Source organism: Thecamonas trahens, assembly GCF_000142905.1.
Source record: "Thecamonas trahens ATCC 50062 unplaced genomic scaffold supercont1.27, whole genome shotgun sequence".
Taxonomy (NCBI): Eukaryota; order Apusomonadida; family Apusomonadidae; genus Thecamonas; species Thecamonas trahens.
The window spans coordinates 403,674-422,324 of record NW_013657653.1 but is presented as its reverse complement, the minus strand read 5'-3'; the positions used below and the strand labels follow the sequence as shown (position 1 = coordinate 422,324).

Genomic DNA, 18,651 nt, shown 5'->3' with positions numbered 1-18,651 from the left:
CCCTCCTCCTCCCACCCCCCCACCCCACCACCACCACCCCCCACCCCCACCACACACACACACACGCACACACATGCGCCACACATACACACCTCGCCCCCCTCCACCCTCCCGCCGTCTCCACCACATACCACACACGCAGCACTCATGACCAGTCCGTACGACGAGTATGCTCCCAATGGAAGACCAGTCGGAATGAAAGGTCGCAGTTTGCCGCCACTCCGCCCACCGCCCTCGCTTGATTCTGGCACGTCTCTCCAGCCGAGGACGACATGGCGCACGTGCTGGCCGGCTCGGAGGACTCGTACTCGCACTTGCTCTACCTCTTCATCATGCTCTCTCTCTCACTCTCGCTCTCCTCAGGGACGACACCTCCTCCTGCTACCGCATTCTCATACTCTAACTTTACCTCGACTGCTGGCTTGCAACTCTCCATTGCCGAGGTAGTCTCGGTCGGTGGCCGTCACGTCGTGGCTCTGCCCGACATCGCATTGTCTGGCGCAGGCTCGGTCTTCACCACCAACCATGTTCAGCTCAATGGCTTTGTCACCTCGTTCAAGCTCAACTTTACTTCTCTCGAAGGCATACCTGCCCAGGATGGCGTAGCTTTTGTCGTCAACGCATCGCCCAAGCAATATGCCGGTGCTGGTGCTGGCATCGGCTACGCCGCCACCGAGCCGACAGGCACCACCGGCATTCCGCTCTCGCTCGCTGTCGAGTTTGACATCTTCTCGGATGCCGACATGAACGATCCGCTGCTGCCTCACATCTCTGTCCACTCGCTCGGTGGCGAGCCCAACTCGGCTCGCGAGGCCGCCCCGGCTGTTCTCTGTGCCCCGGCCACCGCCCTGCCCTCGTTCTTCAATCCAGACGGCGTCGAGATCCGCATTGAGTACTCCTCGCCGCTGGCCTGGGCGCCTCCAGGATCCAGCCCCTCACTCCGTGTCTGGTTCGAGCCCATTGCCACCCCGGTCTTCACCTGCCACGCCTACGACCTGCCTGCGCTCGTCGCCCCGGCCTCCCGCGCCGCAAAAATCGGCTTTACAGGCGCGACTGGCCCGGCCGGCGGTGCGCTGCAGCAGCTCATGGCATGGCACTACACCTCGCTTTCGCAGCCGATCGCCAACGTCTCGCTTGCATCCGGACCTGGTCTCACCGCCGCCACCGCGGGCGCCACCGCCCACTTTTCCATCACCCTCCACGACCAGTATGGCTTTGTCTACCCGTACCCGGTCCCCGACTCTTCCCTCACTGCCCGACTCGACCCGCCGCCGGCTCCCGGTACGGGCTCGGTCGAACTTGTCTACACCGGTGATGGCGTGTACTCTGGCACCTACTCGCTGCAGCGGGCCGGCCCAGTCAAGCTTCTGCTCCAGCTTGGCGGTGCGCCCGTCGCCGACTCGCCGTATACCGTCACCGTCGCGCCGGCCGCGCTCGATGCCGCTCGCTCGCACTACGCCCCGACCCCGACCGACGGCTACGCCGGCCAGATCTTCCCCATCACCATCCAGACTGTCGATGTCTACGGCAACAACCTCACCGCCGAATCGGCCGCGCCGGTCGTCGCAGACGTCGTCCCGCTCTCGCTCGACCCGCACTTTGCCGTCACCTACGCCGACGCCGGTCGCTACGTCGGCACCTATCAGTTTACCCGTGCCGGCGAGCCGTACTCGATGGGCGTCTCCATCTCGTCGATCCTCCTCAACAACGGCGGTGTGTACCTGTTCGGCATTCGGCCCGGCTTGCCCGACCCGGCGTCGACTGTCACGTCCGGCAACGGCGTCCACGGCGCCGTCGTCGGCTCGCTCGCCGCCATCAACTTTGCGCTCTTCGACAAGTACGGTAATCCGCAGGTGGTCGGCGGTGCGCCCTTGAAGGCTGTCCAGGCCTCGGGCCCGGCCGCCCTGGACCTGTCGCTCGTCGACCACGCCGACGGCAACTACACTCTCACCTACTCTTCCACTGTCGCCGGCGACTACGCCGTCGACGTCACCCTCGCCGGCACTGCTATTGCCGGCTCGCCACTTCCACTCACTCTTCTCTCGACCAACAAGCCTGACGTGTCCAAGACCCTGGTATCTGGACCGGGCGTCGCGCCGTCTGGCTCGCATGTCGGCCGTAACCTCGCTCTTTACATTGTCGCCCGCGACGAGTTCGGCAATGTCATCGATCCTGCGCTCCTTGCCGTCGCTGCCAACGTCACTACCGTCGCTGCCCCACTCGCTCCGCTCCCACTTACCGGACCAACCCTTCTCAACGCCAGCATCTTTGCCTTTGAGTACTTTGCCACTCTCGCCGGCGAGTATCATGTATCCGTTACCGTCGACGGTGTTCCTCCTCCGGACTCACCACTGCTGGTTGTTCTCGGCCCGAGCACACCCGACGCCACTACATCGACCATTGCTACCTCCCCGCAGCAGCTCGTTCATCCTGCAGGTACCCTGGTCAACATCTCGCTCGTCCTCTGCGACGTGTGGAGCAACGTCCTCACCTCGGCCGACGTCGCCCTTGTCGGGCTCAACATCACCCGCGCGCTCACCGCAAACCTCACCGCCACCCCGCTGACGAGCGGCGGGCGCCCGATCCCGCTTCCTCCTTTTGTCTTTGATGCCGAGACCTTGCTCTGGCACACGTCGTATGGACTGACACATGCCGCACAGTACGAGCTGTGGATTCTGCTCAACGGCGCCGTCGTCGCGCCGCAGGTCCAGCCGCTGCCGGCGCTCATCACGCCTGCCGCCGCCGCCCGGCCCAAGACCACCGTGGCCGGCTCTGGCGTCTCGCCTTCCACTGCCGCAGGTGACGACGCCTTTACCATCGACGTCTTTGATGCCTACGGCAACCGCATCGTCGGCGCCACCCTCGCCGCCGCCGCCATCAACGTGGCCGTCACCGAGGTCGGCTCCGGCGCGACCGTTCCGATTGCCTTTGTCTCGGAAACCTCGCCGTTTGTCATCACGTACCCGGCCACCAACGCTTCTGCCATCTACGCCGTCGCCATCGTGCAAGACGGCGTGCCGCTGCCGGACTCGCCGTACCGAGTCCATATTGAGCCTGATGCTCTCTACGGCCCAGCCTCCATCGCCACGGGCCCAACTGCGCTCAGCCACGGTCATGACGGAACGTTCTGGCTCCGCGGCACAGACCGATACGGCAACGACATGACGGCCAGCGCCATGGCCGCCCGCTCCAACAACGTCTCTCTTATCGTCTCGGGCCCGGTCTCCGGCACCGTCGTCATGGCGGCCGAGCCGGCCAGTCTCGCCTGGCGCGCAAGCTTTGGCTTCCGCAAAGCCGGCAAGTACGAGGTCTTGGTCATGGTCAACGGCATGAGTGCACGCAACTCGCCGTTCCGAGTCCACGTCTCTGGTCCCAACATCGGCCTCATCGTCGGCCTCGTCGTCGCCGCTGTCGCCATCGTCCTCGCCATCGCTGTCGTCGTCGGCTTCCGCCTCCGCGCCCGCCGTGCCGCCGCCCGCCAGCGCCCAGATGAGACTCAGCTCCTCTCCCCGACCGCCGGCACCTACGGCAGCACTCCTGCGTCACAGGTCTCGCCTCCCTCACCGACGTCAGCGTAAAGTCAACCGCCCAGCCAAGTGTCACCCGACTCGCAACTGCCGCGTGACCGAGCGAGACGCGACCCCACCCGAGCTCCCCTCTTCCCCCGCATACGCCCGCGCCTCGCCCCCTCCCCACCCATACACACCTCTCCCGCTCGGGTGCATGCGCATTACCTGCTTCTACTTTGCAGCAGCCAAGGACGTGACCGGAGTCAACGAGTCGGTCTTTGACGTTGCCGACGGTACCTCGCTGCAGACGCTGCTGAGTGACTCGATTCTCTCGGCCTTCCCCGCTCTGACTCATCTGGCCACTTCCTCGGTCCTTGTTCTCAATCTCGAGTACCTCGACGACGGCGCCGATCCGGTTCTTCACGACGGCGACGAAGTCGGCTTCATCCCTCCCATTTCTGGTGGGTGATCTGCCATAGCGACGATGTCGACGCCCACGTCGTGCGCCCATGCTCACGCCCGCGATCCGTCTGCCTCGACTGACCTCCTCCCGCCGGGCACGCTCCCAGAGACGCCACCATCAGTTCCGGCCGAGCCGGTGGAGCAAGCTGTCGGTCCTGATGGCGCGGACCTTGTGCTGCTCTCCGACGGCCCGCTTGACATCGGCGCCTTGTATGAAAGGGCTCTGGCGTCTGGTGCAGGCGCAGTTTCCATGTTCTCGGGAGTGACGCGCGACAACTTCAACGGCCAGCCTGTGGAGCGACTCGAGTACGAGGCGTATGGGCCGATGGCCATGCGCGAGATGGCCAAGATCTGCGCCAAGGCACGCGAGCAGTGGCCGGACCTCCTGCACGTTGTCATCGCCCACCGCATTGGCACCGTTCCGGTCTCGGACGCGTCGGTGGTCATTCTCGCCTCGTCGCCGCATCGCGCTGAGTCGCTGGCAGCCGTCACCTGGGCCATCGACGCGCTCAAGGCCTCGGTTCCGATCTGGAAGAAGGAGTTCTACGCTGCTGCGCCAGCCGATGACGGCGTCGAGATCGAGCCGCCGCCGCCGTCGCGATGGAAGGCCAACTCGGAATGCTTCTTCCACGGCCACCACGGCCATGGGGCCGGCGCATCAAAACGATAATGAAAGAATAAGAAAATGCTTTATGTCGCCTTACCGCCACACGCTGTGCAGGTAGTCGATGGCTGTGACACTCGCATCGCTCGTCAGCTTTTTGATCTTACATGCCTCCTGGTAGTCGTCCGGGATCGAGAGCTTGAGAGTTGCAGCAAAGGTAGCCAGCGGACAGTACTCGGCACCGGCGCAGGCTGGGAGGACAACCGGCTTGCCGAGGTACAGGACACGGACGGTGGCGTTGCTCGGCGCGCCCGGTACGGTCCACAGCTCGAGCGCAACATGCGAGGCGTAAGGCGGCCACACCCATCGAACACGCCCATGGCGGCGAGGAGCGGGCCAACAGAGGTATCGTGTCCTGAAAAGAGCCGGAACTTGGCAAGACCAGAACCGCCAGTGTTGGCGGCAGCCATGTTGTCGAGGAGGGTGGCGTAGAACGGGCCGAGCGAAAAGGCCGAGCCGTGGAACAAAGCGATGCCGACCTCGTTCCATGCCGCGTACAGTGCATGGTATGCGGCCATCGAGAGCGGCGGAGAGCCCGGAAGCGGGAGGTCGTGATGGACGCGGCAGTTGATGTTGTCGTAGTATGCCAGCGCCTTGAGCGGGTCCTTGGTCTGGAGCGCACGGTCGAGCTCGGGCACAAACGGAAGGAGGAGGGCAGTGACCCGCTCGGCAACGGTCAGGTTGTGAGCAAGGAACTCGCCAATGGTCTCGGAGATGGCCGGGCAGAGCTTGGGGTTGATCGACATCGGATCGCGCGAGGTGTCGATCGTCCACGTCGCCACAACCTGGCTCGACGAGCTCGAGCCGCTCGGCATCGGGTACATGCCGTTGATCAGCTCCTCTGCGCTCATGATCGTCCGCGGCACGTCAGTAGCGCGGACATACATGAGGTCAGCGTCGTAAGAGCCCGGCAGCAGCGGAACATCCTCGACATACCGCTTCCTCAGTTCGGCGCCAAGCATCAGCTGCTGCTTCTGGCCAATGTTGGTCAGCTGGCCGGTCGAGCAGTTACCCGCCAGCGGCTGGCGACCATCGATGAACCGCAAGTTGAACAGCCTTCCCATACTCGGCACAGACGCATGACTCGGTGGATCCAATAGCGGCGAGAGCACCGTCGATGCGTGGCAAATCCATGTCGCAGGATCGCTGGCAATAGCCGTCGTCGGCGTTCGGTCTCCGTGGCGGGTCACCACCTGGACCAGCGAGAGCACAGCAGACGCAGGCGGTGGCGTATCGCCATGGGCCACGGTCACCGCCACCGCGAGAAGAGCCAGGAGTCCCAGCGAAATGAAAGTGGTCATACTGAGTGCGGTGGTGGTGAAGGGGGAGTGAGGGGGGGGGGGGGGGCGACAAGTCGTCGCGCTTATTGTCAGGTATGCTTGTCGCGTGCCACATGCGGCGGCTGTGCGGCGGTTGTGCGGCGACTGTGTGCCGGCTCGGCTGTAAGGCGGCTGCATGTTTGTCAAACGAGGTCGCTACATGGTGTTTTCACAAGGTAATCGTGTCCAGAAGGGCTGCGACAGCAGGGGCGTTCGGGCCAGGGCCGATGGCGGTGACCCCGTCGTGGTTGCCGAGATCAGCGCCAGAGTAGTCGAGGGCGGCACCGGTGAGCGCGGCGGTGACGACGCCGCCGAGTGCGTGGAGGACCGCCTGGGGTGCAGCCGTGTCCCAAATGCTCGATGAGTCCTTGGGGTGATAGTAGGCGTCGACCGCGCCGCAGGCAACCAGCAGCATTTTGTAGCCGCAGCCCGGGGCGCGAGTGACATGGGCGCCGGCGGCGGCCACGCTCGCGGCCAGCTTGTTGTGGAACTCACGATCGGTGGCCGAGACCACGACTCGAAGCGCAGCGTCAGGCAGCGGGTGGGGAAAGAGGGTTGGTGGTGGCGGCGGAAGGCCCATCACGCCGGCGCCGACAACCGCGAGCGTGAGGCCCGACACTCCGGACGTCTCCGGCCATGGCTGCTTGATCACCGCCGCAAGCGGCTCGCCGTCGACCACAAGGCCAAACAGAAACAGAACCGCATGAAGCTTGCCCTGCGTGTAGGCTAGCGTGCCGTCCAGGGGATCCACAACAACCTTGACCCGGTCGAGAGCTACCTGCGTGTCGAGCACCCTGTACCACGCCGCCACGTCCTCCCCACCGGTGCGCAGCATCTCGGTGAGCATCTCGCGAGCATTGTCGACCATCACCGCAGCATCAGCAGCAACCGGCACAACATCCTCCTCGCCGATAACCACCAGATCCGGCCAGCGCGCACCCACCGATCCCTCCACCAAGGCCTGTACCGCAGCATCGGCGGCCGTCGCAGGATCGAACCCGCCGTCGCTCGCCTTGTTGACCGTCTCCAGCTCGCCCGACTCGCGAGTGCTCTTGATAATCTCCGCCGCAGGCTCTGCCAGGGCCACTCCGGTGGCAAACACCTCGAGTAGACTCACCATGGTCGACGTGGACATGCTGTGCGAGCTGTGGAGCGAGTGAGGTGGGCGAGTTGAGTTGGTTGGCATCTGGCCGCCAGGTGGCCCGTTGCGTCTCAGACCGACCACTTATGAGGGGAGAGGGTGGAGATGACATGGTTGTACATGGCAGTTGTGTTGCGATCATGTGGACGTGTCCCGTTCTGCTGGCATCGGATGAGATGAGCGAGTTGTCCTTTAGGCCGCCGAGTGTGTGTGAGGGGGGGTTGTCTCGCCAGGGAGAACGACACGAGGCTGGACTCAAGAGCTGGAAGACTTGCCAATGCTCATCGTGTCAACTCTCAGCACACATGGGGGCATGATGTACCTATCGACGCAATCACTGTCTTGAAGTAGGCCGACAAGAAACGGGTGTGGTCGCCGTGTTTTGGAGGCAGCACATGCTGTAGTTTGCCGACGAATGGCTGATCTTTGATTCTGCCGACTCGATGTCCCCCCACAATCTGACGCATCATGTGCATTACGAGGTCCACACGACAGACCTCCCAGATGTGACTTGAAACTACGTCGCTTCTGCAAACCACATTTGACGGTCAGCTAGTCTGTGGCTAATCCCCAAACACTTTCACGACGTTGTCTGCCGGGAGCTGGCGGAGCGGGACGCGGGACGCGGGACGCGGGGAGTGTGTGGCAGCGGACTCTTTCACGAAAGGTCGATGACGGTGCGGATCGAGGTACCGGCATGCATGAGATCAAATGCCTTGTTGATGTCGGCGAGCGGGAGAACGTGGGTGACGTACTCATCGACCTTGATCTTGCCGGCGAGGTAGTCGTCGACCATGGCCGGGAGTTGCGAGCGGCCCTTGGTGCCGCCAAAGGCCGAGCCGCGCCAGACCCGGCCGGTGACGAGCTGGAACGGGCGGGTGGAGATCTCCTCACCAGCGCCGGCGACACCAATGACAATCGACTCGCCCCAGCCCTTGTGGGCAGCCTCGAGAGCGCTGCGCATCAGCTCGACCGAGCCGGCCGCCTCAAAGGTGTAGTCAAAGCCACCGCCGGTCATCTCGACAAGCACCTCCTGGATCGGCCGGTCGGGATAGTCGTGCGGATTGACAAAGTGGGTGGCGCCCATGGCCTTGGCACCCTCAAACTTGTCCGGGTTAATGTCGATGGCGTAGATGTCCCGGGCCTGGGCCAGGTGCGCGCCCTGGATGACCGAGAGGCCGACGCCACCGAGGCCAAAGACCGCAACCGAAGAGCCGGGCTCGACCTTGGCCGTGTTAGTCACGGCGCCGATGCCGGTCGTGATGCCGCACCCGAGCAAACACACTTTGTCCAGCGGCGCAGTTGGATTGATCTTGGCGAGTGCGATTTCGGGCACAACCGTGTACTGCGAAAACGTCGAGGTGCCCATGTAGTGGAACAGCTCCATGCCGTCCGAAGCGCGAGTGAAGCGCGACGAGCCGTCGGGCATGAAGCCGGCACCCTGAGTCTCGCGAATCGACTGACAAAGGTTGGTGCCCTTGGGATGGGTGCAGAACGAGCACGTTCCGCACTCGGGCACGTACAGCGGGATGACCGTGTCGCCCTCGACCAGCCCCTCCACACCCTCGCCCACAGCCTCAACCACGCCAGCACCCTCGTGACCCAGAATCGCCGGAAAAAGACCCTCGGGATCATCGCCCGAGAGAGTAAAGGCATCAGTGTGACACACGCCCGTCGCCGCCAGTCGCACACGGACTTCGCCAGGCGCAGGCGGAGCCACAACCACGTCCTCCACCACAAGCGGCTGCCCCGGCTCGTAGGCAATAGCTGCTTTGCACGTCACGCTCGAGCTCGACCGGGCCTGTCCTCCACCAAGCCGCCGTCCGGCGAGGGAGAGTGTTGCCAGCGCACGGAACATGGGTCTACGACTTGGTCCTGGCCTGCGTCTAGCGAGTGCAGTGTGACCATCACCGAAAGCGATCGACAAGCAGATAACGACAGAGAGAGCGCGCGTGCGTGCCTTGATGTGCGAGGGGTGGAGAGCAGTAACCTGAGGCCATGAAACGGAACGATTAGCATGGTGGAATGAGGTGCCGCGTGCGTAGAGTCGGCGATTGGTGGCGGCTTGGCTAACGTGTGTCCGCTCATGCCGGCACTTGTTCCTGACCGACAAGTCGTCACCCACGCTCACGCCCACGACTACGCCCACGCCCACGCCCACGCACACAGACATACAGCCCTCTCACCCGGTTTGCACCACATGCTACATTGGCGGGGCGGGGGTGACCTCGGTGGAAGGGCCGGGGCGGGGGTACAGGTCGGAAGCGGCGGCGGGCGACAGCGGGGACCGTGGCAGTGAGAGACGGGCGACAAGGACGGCAAGCAAGACGACGATGCGGTGGTAGTGCTCGAGGTGGTGGCCGATGGCGTGGGAGAGGAGGCAGAGCTGGCAGCGCTGGATGGGAAAGGCGAGGAGGGAAAGGCTGGCGAACGACGCGGATGCAGATGCAGGCGGCGTGGCTCGGAGTGGAGGCGGCGGCGATGGCGGACGCGTCGCGGCGTAGGGGAGCGCATGCTGCAGCGAGTGGCACGGGCCGAGTGGCGGAGAGCCGGCGGTGGCGAAAGTGGCGATATACCTGACTCGATAGGAGCCAGGGCAGCATCCAAATCGGAGACGGACCAGGTGGTGTTGAACGAGGTGGCGAAGCAGATCAAGGACTTGGTCAATGCCATTGTGAAGCAGGCGATGGAGGCTGCGGACACCATTCGCGAGCGGGAGAGTAGCATTCACAAGCTCACGATGCAACTTGCTAGCGCGGGCATCATGCCTGCGACGATGGCCACAAACGTCGCTAACAGCTCGCGGACGCGGACCGACTCGGAGAAGGCAGCATGAGCGCTGATGGGATTATTACAATCCTCATGGATGACGGCTTGTCTCGCAACTCCTGAGTGGTAGCGACAATAGGAACACATACTCCCGAGCACCCGCATAACAGTCGCAAGGCGAATACCAACCATCAGTACCGATTCTCCCCTCTCCCCCCCCCCCCTCCGCCCGCCGCCGGCCAAACTCTCAACGCCATCCATCACCATCACCCCGCCACACCCCACTCCCCCCCCCCCACACCCCCCCCACCCCCACCACCCCCCACCACCAACAACCATGCTCTCCCGCAATGAAGCAAAGTTTATCAGGAGAGCAATTGTGTCTGGAGTTCGTACTGATGGACGGGCACTGCTGGACGTCCGTGCGGCAAAGGTGACGTTTGGCGAGGTCTACGGCCAGGCAGAGGCACACCTGGGTACCACACGAGTTCTGGCGGTGGTCTCGGGCGAGCTGGTCGAGCCTGCTCCTGATCGGCCCACAGATGGCTCATATCTGTTCTTTTGCGAGGCTTCTGGTCTCGATTCCGCCACCGGCACTGTCGATCATAAGGCAAGGGCGTCGAGGACTGCCATCGCCAGCTTTGTGGAGAAGATGCTGCGAGACTCGGGCGCAATCGAGTCCGAGTCGCTCTGCGTTGTCGCGGGTCAGTGGGTTTGGGCCATTCGTGTCGACATTCATGTCCTTGATGACGACGGCAATGTTCATGATGCTGCCGCTCTGGCCACCGTTGCTGCCATGCTCCACTTTAAGCGGCCAGACACCTCGGTCGATGCCGCAGGCAACCTGGTTGTCCATCCCATGACCGAGAAGACTCCGCTTGGGCTCACCCTCCATCACATTCCGTTTTGCGTCTCGTTTGCGTTTTTCATCCCGCCTGCTGACGCCGAGGCCAGGCCCAAGTCACGGGACGCCAAGCCGCGCAACCTGTATGTTGTCGATCCGTCGGCCAAAGAAGAGGCGCTTGCCGACGCCCGGGCCATCTTTGCTCTCAACGTCCACGAGGAGGTGTGTGGCGTGGCCAAGCTTGGCGGCCTCCCACTCAGCGTGCTCGAGATGAAGCAGGCCTCGCGGATTGCCGCCGTCAAGGTCGCCGAGCTTGCCGAGCTCCTCGAAGCCGCCCTCAAGGCCGAGGCTGCGCGCCAACTGCATCTGCGTGCCCCGACCGCCGAGCCGACCACCGCTCGCCCGTCGTCGGTCGGCACCTACGTCATCGGCGCCGCCCGCGTCGAGGGTGGCGCCGACGTCGCCGCCGTCACCCAGTTCTCCGCCGTCAACGAGACCCCCGTCGTCGGCCAAGGCAACTCGCTCTTCTCTCAGCTCCCGGCCGCCCAGTCACTCGCCGAGACCGACACCTCGCTCCAGTCGCGCCTCGCCCAGTTCGAGGTCCAGCTCGAGGACATGGTCCATCGCTCGGACTTTATCATGCCCAGCACCTCGCCCACCGGTGCCTCGGACACTACCGGTGACCATGCCCACGACCACGATGACGACGCTGCCGCTGTCGCCGCCATCGTCAACGATGCTGCCAACTATAACCTCGGCGATGACGACGACGACGACGACGAGGAGGAAGTCACCATGATGCTTCATGGCTCGGTGGCGTAGTAAGTCACCCTCCTCCTCCTCCGCAACCTCACACTCTCCACCAACTCCCCTCCTTCCACCTCGACCCCATCAAAACACCCTCAAACCACCTGCCGCCCGTCGCCCGCCACTGCGCCACCCAACGCTGCCCTCCCGCCTGTCACCCCCCGCAGCCACTTCACCCCCCCCCCCCCCACCCACACACACTCGCACACACACCCCACCCCTCCCAAGTCATGGCCCTCCCCTCGGAAGCGGCCAATGCGCTTCATGAGCTGTACTCCTTCCACGGGACTTTCCACACCAAGCTCTCATCGTTGCTCGCCCTCCCGGCAGCCAGCGAGGGCTGGCAAGGCGGGAAGAGCTCAAAGTACGGCAGTGAGCTCCGAAGCCTCCTTCCGATTGATACACTTGCTGCCATCAGTGCTGTTCATGAGTCATCACCACTTCCATCCCTTCCAGATGGTGTTGTTCTCGGTCCGTCTGGTACTGACGTGCCTACAGAGGTGCTCTCCTCGGTCTTTGCGTACTACTCGGACGATGCTGTCATTCAAGATCTGGCTATCTATCTCGAGTATGTCGTCGAGTGGGAGCGCGTGTCGGAGAGAGTCAAGTCGGCCATGGCTTCTCAAGGATTTGTCACCTACTACACAGACTTGGCTCGGGATGCTCTTCCGCCGGACTGCGCCTCTCGCTCGCTGCTCAACCTCCTCTACGCGCCCATCGCTCACGTCTTTCACATCAAGAACATCATGGAGCGCCTTGCCCGCGCCCGATGCGAGAAAGACCGCGTTGCCGCCGCTGGCGCCCTTGCCCAGGCCGAGACCACGCTGGATGACTCGGGGCCGTGGCCAGCCAACGCCTCGCGCGCCGCCAAGCACATCAAGACCTCGGGCTGCGACGCGTGCACCGCGTACCACGCAGTCGCGCGACTCATCGCACGCATCAACAACGCCATGGCACAGGTCAAGGCCTTCTCCCTGGTCATGTCGCTTGCCGCAAAGCTCAAGTCGTCCGAGCAGAGCCTGTTTGAGCACGGCATTGTCGACCGCCGCCACATTCTGTCCGGTGACGTGCTGCGGTACAAGGGCGTGGTGGCGGCACCGACCGAGGCGGCAGCCGGTGCCAGCGGAGACCTTGTCCCTCCGACCATCACTGCTCCGTCGCCTACCCCGTCGCTCTCCCGCGACGACATGCCGGTCGAATCGGACACCGAGCCACGCGGCGAGAGCAGCTCGCCACCACCGGGTGTCTCGCAGCTCTCGATTACCCACGACGCCGTCTCCGAGACGACGTCGCGGCGCGGCTCGGTGAGCTCGCTGTTTGGCGGAGGTGGAGCAAGCCCGGGCGTGAGCGTGAGTGGGCCAGCAACGCCGGCCTCGGGGCGACGCAGCTCCGACTTTGGTCGGCTCCACTCGGTGCTGGTCGGCGGCGCGTCGCCACTCCCACAGTCCACAGCGTCGAACCCGCTCAATGCCTCCCTCGGCTCGGCGAATTTGTCGGCGGCGCCCAAGACCTCCGGGCGCCTCCTCACTACAACGCTGCACATGTTCAGCGACTGCATCCTCACCGAGACCAAGGGCAAGCGCGGCAAGACCGTGGTCGAGATCCTGTGCTCGATGTCCGCCATTCGGGTCTTTCCTTCCCAGACCAACCCGTGCGAGTTTGTGGTCCGCCGCATGGTCCGCGGACTGACCTTTGAGGACATTCACTTTCAGGCACGGGCGCCAGTGGTTGCCGCCGACTGGGTAGCCCGCATTCGATCAGCCATCCAGGACGATTTCGTGCTGTACGCACCCGAGATTGTGACCCGAGCCATGCCTGCCGAGCCGCCGCTCCTCTCGCCGACTGTCTCCTCGCCGCGATCACCAGACGGCTCGGTATTTTCCGGACTCGTCTCACCCAAGTCGCCGGCCCAGGCCATGGCCGACGCTGACGCGTCGGCGCAAAAGCTCAAGGCCTCAACCGACGCCCGCATCGCGTCGCTCATGTCGGTCATTGCCAAGCTCCGCGCTGAAAACGCGGCACTGGCGGCCGAGGTGGCTGATGCTAGCGCTCCGGTCGCCGAAATGGCGAGCGGAAGCACAAGCATGACCGAGAGCGAGCACAACGCGGCTCTGGCGTGGCGAACGAGATACGCCCACGAAGTCCGCGCCAAGCGCGCGGCGCTCGAGGAGCTGGCATCAGTTCGCGAGGCGCTGGCACGGGCGCAAGCGTCGGTGGCGCGGTCCACAGTGTATGCGCGCGACGATCTCGACGAGCCGCGATCAGTCATTGCCAAGCTGCGGCTGAAGCTCGATGCACAGGAGCGGCAGTTGGCTGCCGCATCGCGGAAGGGCAAAGAGCTGGCGGCGGCCAAGGCATACTCGGACGACGAGCTCCAACGGCTGCGGCTCGAGTGGGCCAACATCGAGGCCGAGCAGGCCCGGCTGACAAAGGCGCAAGCCGAGGTGGCGAGCATGGCCGGCGCCGCAGCCGAGCGCGACAGACTCGCCGATGAACTGCAGGTAGTGACTCGGCAAGTGGCGCAGCTGCAGGCCGACGTCATGGCCGCGCGCGATGCCGCACGGACGGCTCAGGCGTCGGCGGCGGTGCGCGATGACGCACAACAGGCCACCGAGCTCAAAATTGACAGGGCAGTCCGCTCGCTGCGGCGAAACGAGGAGCTGCTCAATGAGCTACTGGCAGCCGGCCACACGCCTGCAGCGGCGGTGGTCGAGCAAGCGTACGCCGAGGTCCAGGCGGCGCGGGAAGACATGACGTCGATGCCCGGGGTGAGCGCGCGGCTCGGCGACTCGCTGGCGTCGTCACAGATGATGATGCCGTCGCCGCGGACGCCCGGCGGGCGGCTTGCGTCGCCGGTGCGGTCTGCGCCGTCGACTCGGCCGCGTCTCCACCAGACCGCCTCGCTTGACGACCTCTATGCACAGTTTGAAGTGCTCGAGGAGGAGAACGCTTACCTAGTCCGTGAGCGGAGCGCGCTCTTTGCCGAGCTCAACTCGTCGCGCGACTCGCTGGCCAAGCTCGAATCGACCTTTGACGCACTCCTCGATCGCAAGGACTCGGAGGTTCGCACAGCCCACGCCGCAGCAGAGAGCCTCTCAGGCCAGGTCGCGCAGTGGAAGCGGGCGTTTGAGGCCGCAGTCGGCAGTGGCAGCCCCGGTTCCGGGAGCAGGGGTGAGTACAGATGACGCTACTCATCGTGGGTAGCGAGAGCGTGGTAGGCTGAACGTGTGCACCAGTAGCAACAGAGCGTTCTGGTGATGAGGGTGAGATACGTACTCGGCCGCGCACCACCAGTGGGCGAAGCCGAGGCCGAGCCGCGGGAGCGGCCTGGTTCGTCGTCGTAGTCGTGAGCCGAGACGGCCGAGACAAAGCCGAGCTCAAAGTTGTTGGTCTCGACCGAGCGAGCCCGTGAGCGGTGAAGCTCGGGCGAGCGGGCGAGCGAGGCGCCACCCCACTCAGAGGCCGAGCCCGCACCGGCGTCAAAGTAAAGCGAGACTCCCGAGGCAGCCGAGTGCTCGCCGTCGTCAAAGGCGGAGCGAGCACCGATGCCCATCGACGGCGCTGCGCCGGCACCGTACTGCAGACGCACTGCGTTCCAAGCCTCCACCACCGCCGGGAGCTTCGAGTATGTCTCCTGGAGGCCGTTGATGATGAGTCGCTCCACAACCGAGCCAACGCCCCAGACGGCGACAGCGACGGAGCCCTCGCAGATCTGAAGGCACGAGCCATCACCTTGAGGAACAATACGAACGGTACCCTTGATCTTTGTCTTCTCGGTAAAGACGGAGACGGCAGTGGTGAAGGACCATGCGTAGGGCGGGACGACGGGAGCGATTTCGATGGTATCGACGAGGACAAATGATTCTGATCCGACCATGTTCTTGACCATAGATGGCAGAGCCATGTTCGGCTTTGTCTGCACTCTCGAGTAAGAGAAGCCATTCTCATTCCATGACTCTAGATCTTCCATAGACTCCAAGTTGAGCACAGCGCACATCTGATCGCGGAAGCCAGCCGTGTCCTTCTCGGCCCAGTACGTGTGGGCGTCCATACCCAGCCGGGCTTCAATCCGGAACTCACGCATAGGGGGAGGTGGGGGAACCAAGGGAGGGAGGATATGTGGGGGAGGGGTTGCAGGGAGGGGGGCAGGTGTGGGTGTGGGGAGTGGCGTGGGGGTAGGAGAGGACGAGGGAAGGGGGCGGGAGAGGAGGCGGATGGGGGAGGGGAGGGCCTGCCACGTCGAGGGGATCGGAGGCGGGATCGAGGAGGCGGGGGACCCTGCGCTGGAGTCTGGCGATGTGGATGCGCATGTGGGTGTATTAGCTAGTGTGGAGGGGCTACTTCCGGGAGGGTGGCGCGATGGAGCGGACCATCTTCTTGCGCTTGCGCTTGCGCTTGCGGCCAAAGGTGATGGGCTTGCCGTGCTTGTCCTTGAGGGTAAAGGCGAGGAGGGCGCCAAGGGCGGAGACAACGCCCGAGACCGAGATGAAGAACCCGACAGAGAACTGCTCCATGACGGGCCCGCCGACAAACGAGACAAAGAGCTGGGCGATGGCAAGCGAGACGTTGATGATCGAGGTGAAGAGGCCAGCCTCGTGCTTTTCGGCGACCAGGCCGGCGACGGCGTAGGGCACGACGGAGAGCGAGGCGTAGGCGAGGCCGTAGCCGACAATGATGGCGAGGGCGGCGTACCACTTGGTCTTGATCCACATGCATCCGATGCAGCCGGCGGCAAAGAGCGAGAGCGAGCCAAAGAGGGTGACCTTGAGCGAGGTGGCGCGCATGACCCGCGGGAGGAGCGAGGACCAAACGAGGGTCACCATCGACGAGCCGGCAAAGCAAAGTGAGGCAAACCGGACGCCATCCTCGTAGTCACGGTAGGCGGGGGTGGTGACCGGGGCGTTGACATCGCCGTTGAAGACGACTGAGCCACACCAGTCTGAAATGAAGAACAGAAAGGCGAGGACACCGACCCACTGGGTGATGGTCATGAGCATGAGGCGGACCATGACCCGCGGGAGGCCCATGATGGCCTGGATGGTCTCGACAAAGCCGAGCATGACCTCATCGTCATCGTCATCGTTATCGTCGTCTTCCGCGGCGGGCGCAGGCGCGAGTGGTCCGCCGGCCGCGTCAGCCGCGGTGGTTTGGACGTGACTAAGCAGAGGCGCAGTCTCGGATGGCTCCGGGGCGAAGACGACGCCTGGACGGGAGGTGTCACCGCGCGAGCCCGAATACGCCAGCGTGGCGCACCCGCCAGTCTCGATGTCTGCAGAAGGCAGCTCGTTGTACGCGGCAATGTATGACGGAAGGTCGTCTTCGTCGTCGTCGACGACAATGCCTGGGCCGGGCCCGACGAGAGGAACTACCGTCGCCGGTGGCGACGAGGCATCCTCGGCAGCCTCGTTGAGGAGCGAGGTGATGCCCTCGGGGTTGGTGGTAAACGCCGCAACAAGGTCTGCTGCCGTCTGGGTGGAGGGTGAGAAGAGGAGCTCGTCATGGTCGTGGTCACAGATGGCCTCGCCATCGGCAGAGTTCGTGTCGCTCGACGACGGGGCCGGGCCGAGGCCGAGCGCTGGGTGGATCGGCCGCGGCGAGGCCGGGCCCGGGCCCGGCTGCTCTGAAGTGAGAAACGCGACGCGCTTGGACCATTCTGCGGCGCGTACAAGAGCGGGATCGTCCTCGGGCGAGTCGTGGGGCGAGTCAGGATTGGAGAGCGACGGCGAGTGGGCCTCAATGTTGCCGTCGACGGTCCGGTGGGCGATGGAGGCGACGAGGTCGCCCACGTCAATTACATTGTCGTCGCAGAGCGGCGGCGGGGCGGCTTCCTCGTCGTCGTCGACGACGACCCACTGCGACTCACGGGCGACGACGTTGGTGACGATGACGGAGAGGAGGAGGACAAAGGCGACGAGAGTGAAGAGGGCCTGGGCGTTGGATCCAAGGAACGTGAGGTACTCGCCCATGCGGAGGCCGCCGAGCAGATAGCCGAGCGCCGCCCCGGTGCCTTGCAGGCCTGCGTAGATGGCGTGTGCGCGGTTTTGGCGGTAGGGCGGAACGGCGTCGACGAGGAGCGAGCGGGCCGGGAGCATGAGGGTGTCGAGGCCAAAGTCCATGAGGAAGAAGAAGACCACAGCCATGGGGATTGTGATGGCGTGGTTGTTGTGACTCGGTGTCGTCGTGCCATACACCATTTGATTGACGCGGGTAAAAGCGCCGAGGCCAAGGATGGCCACAGCGCCAAAGAAGATAACAAAGGGCCGGCGGCGGCCGAGTCGCGAGGTGCAGGTGTCGGACATGCCAGCGATGAGCGGCTGGACAAAGATGCCGAGAATGGGCGAGAGGCAGTACACAAACGAGACATATCGGAGCGGAAGGCCGAGCTGGAGGAAGATGGGTGCTGCGTACATGGCTTCGATGGCGTAGCCAAGCTCGAGACCCCAGCCGACGGCCGAGAGAGAGACGAGGAAGGAGACCGAGGCAAGCGGCGCATCAACCGAGCCAACCGAATACGAAGCCAGCGAGGGCACAGCATGAGTCATTGACTTGGGCGTCTTTGATGCCACATACCGAGTTCCTGGCCAGTTGAAGCCAAGCGATCGAGCTGTGGGCGTGCCGGGCATCGGCGGCGGTTCCGGCGGGACAAAGCTGGCTGGCGCACGGCTTGAGTTCTGGATGGAGAAGATGGCTCCGCCTCCTCCACCGTTTCCATGCAGTGCCTTGCCACTTGGTGTGGACATCGACGACCGTATGTATGTCCCATGCGTCTGGTTATCATTGTCTGACATGGATGTCTCTGTCCTCTATTGTAAGTCGAGTGTGGCTGTCTGCGGGAGCGGTGGCAGTGAGACATACTCGAGGCGCCGGGATGGGCTCTTCTGACAGTGGCCAAAGTCGGTGACAGCGTGACCCAAGTCAGGGGCGGGGGGGGGGGGGGGGGGGGGGGGAGGGGTGACTGATGAGGATAGGAATGGGAATGGGGAGGATGTGGCCCATATCTTGGATGAGAGCGGGAGGCGATGGTGGCGATGGTGGCGATGGTGGCGATGGTGGCGACGGCGGCGATGGCGGCGATGGCGGCAGTGGCATTGGCGGGCGACTGGGCCGCCAGACTGCCAGGCCGGGCAAAGCCGATC

The 18,651-nt window shown here is 64.2% G+C and overlaps 9 protein-coding genes across 9 annotated transcripts in view; 4 read left to right on the top strand and 5 right to left on the bottom strand.

Annotated features, from left to right (window-relative positions):
* The window catches only part of AMSG_05908 (thioredoxin), an 860-nt gene extending 702 nt beyond the window's left edge, over window positions 1-158 (bottom strand). The window contains exon 1 of the mRNA XM_013901837.1: window positions 132-158. Within this exon, the coding sequence (XP_013757291.1) occupies window positions 132-149 (18 nt within the window). The 5' untranslated portion in view covers window positions 150-158. The remainder of the gene's footprint in view (window positions 1-131) is intronic.
* Window positions 159-272: 114 nt separating this feature from the next.
* On the top strand, window positions 273-3,578 carry AMSG_05907 (uncharacterized protein; the record flags this gene model as incomplete). The annotated part of the gene is made up of 1 exon (XM_013901836.1): window positions 273-3,578. One exon carries the CDS (start codon window positions 273-275, stop codon window positions 3,576-3,578), a length of 3,306 nt encoding a protein of 1,101 aa, XP_013757290.1.
* A 145-nt stretch (window positions 3,579-3,723) lies between these two features.
* AMSG_05906 (molybdenum cofactor biosynthesis protein D/E) lies at window positions 3,724-4,641 on the top strand (the record flags this gene model as incomplete). The annotated part of the gene is made up of 2 exons (XM_013901835.1): window positions 3,724-3,970; window positions 4,079-4,641. 2 exons carry the CDS (start codon window positions 3,724-3,726, stop codon window positions 4,639-4,641), a joined length of 810 nt encoding a protein of 269 aa, XP_013757289.1.
* Window positions 4,642-4,671: 30 nt separating this feature from the next.
* AMSG_05905 (counting factor 60) lies at window positions 4,672-5,936 on the bottom strand (the record flags this gene model as incomplete). The annotated part of the gene is made up of 2 exons (XM_013901834.1): window positions 4,672-4,902; window positions 4,950-5,936. 2 exons carry the CDS (start codon window positions 5,934-5,936, stop codon window positions 4,672-4,674), a joined length of 1,218 nt encoding a protein of 405 aa, XP_013757288.1.
* Window positions 5,937-6,123: 187 nt separating this feature from the next.
* On the bottom strand, window positions 6,124-7,089 carry AMSG_05904 (pap-inositol-1,4-phosphatase; the record flags this gene model as incomplete). Its single annotated transcript, XM_013901833.1, has 1 exon — window positions 6,124-7,089. The coding sequence occupies one exon, from the start codon at window positions 7,087-7,089 to the stop codon at window positions 6,124-6,126; it is 966 nt and encodes a 321-aa protein (XP_013757287.1).
* Window positions 7,090-7,753: 664 nt separating this feature from the next.
* Window positions 7,754-8,953, bottom strand: AMSG_05903 (S-(hydroxymethyl)glutathione dehydrogenase; the record flags this gene model as incomplete). Its single annotated transcript, XM_013901832.1, has 1 exon — window positions 7,754-8,953. The coding sequence occupies one exon, from the start codon at window positions 8,951-8,953 to the stop codon at window positions 7,754-7,756; it is 1,200 nt and encodes a 399-aa protein (XP_013757286.1).
* A 188-nt stretch (window positions 8,954-9,141) lies between these two features.
* On the top strand, window positions 9,142-10,052 carry AMSG_05902 (uncharacterized protein). Its single transcript, XM_013901831.1, has one exon. It carries the CDS (start codon window positions 9,608-9,610, stop codon window positions 9,929-9,931), a length of 324 nt encoding a protein of 107 aa, XP_013757285.1. The 5' UTR covers window positions 9,142-9,607; the 3' UTR covers window positions 9,932-10,052.
* Window positions 10,053-10,214: 162 nt separating this feature from the next.
* AMSG_11918 (uncharacterized protein) lies at window positions 10,215-14,816 on the top strand (the record flags this gene model as incomplete). Its single annotated transcript, XM_013901857.1, has 3 exons — window positions 10,215-10,224; window positions 10,254-11,521; window positions 12,016-14,816. The coding sequence occupies 3 exons, from the start codon at window positions 10,215-10,217 to the stop codon at window positions 14,698-14,700; spliced, it is 3,963 nt and encodes a 1,320-aa protein (XP_013757311.1). The 3' UTR covers window positions 14,701-14,816.
* Window positions 14,644-18,315, bottom strand: AMSG_11917 (uncharacterized protein). The gene is made up of 2 exons (XM_013901856.1): window positions 15,886-18,315; window positions 14,644-15,590 (listed from the first exon to the last, which is right to left on the bottom strand). The coding sequence occupies exons 1-2, from the start codon at window positions 18,301-18,303 to the stop codon at window positions 14,703-14,705; spliced, it is 3,306 nt and encodes a 1,101-aa protein (XP_013757310.1). The 5' UTR covers window positions 18,304-18,315; the 3' UTR covers window positions 14,644-14,702.
* Between the last annotated feature and the right edge of the window lie 336 nt (window positions 18,316-18,651).

Excerpts from the sequence above, each read along its gene's own strand:
- AMSG_05902 (XM_013901831.1), top strand. The coding sequence starts at position 9,608 with ATGCTGCAGCGAGTGGCACGGGCCGAGTGGCGGAGAGCCGGCGGTGGC.
- AMSG_11917 (XM_013901856.1), bottom strand. The coding sequence starts at position 18,303 with ATGTCAGACAATGATAACCAGACGCATGGGACATACATACGGTCGTCG. Across the intron at positions 15,591-15,885 it reads AGCGCAAGCGCAAGAAGATG|TTCCGGATTGAAGCCCGGCT; the intron begins GTCCGCTCCATC and ends CCTATGCGTGAG.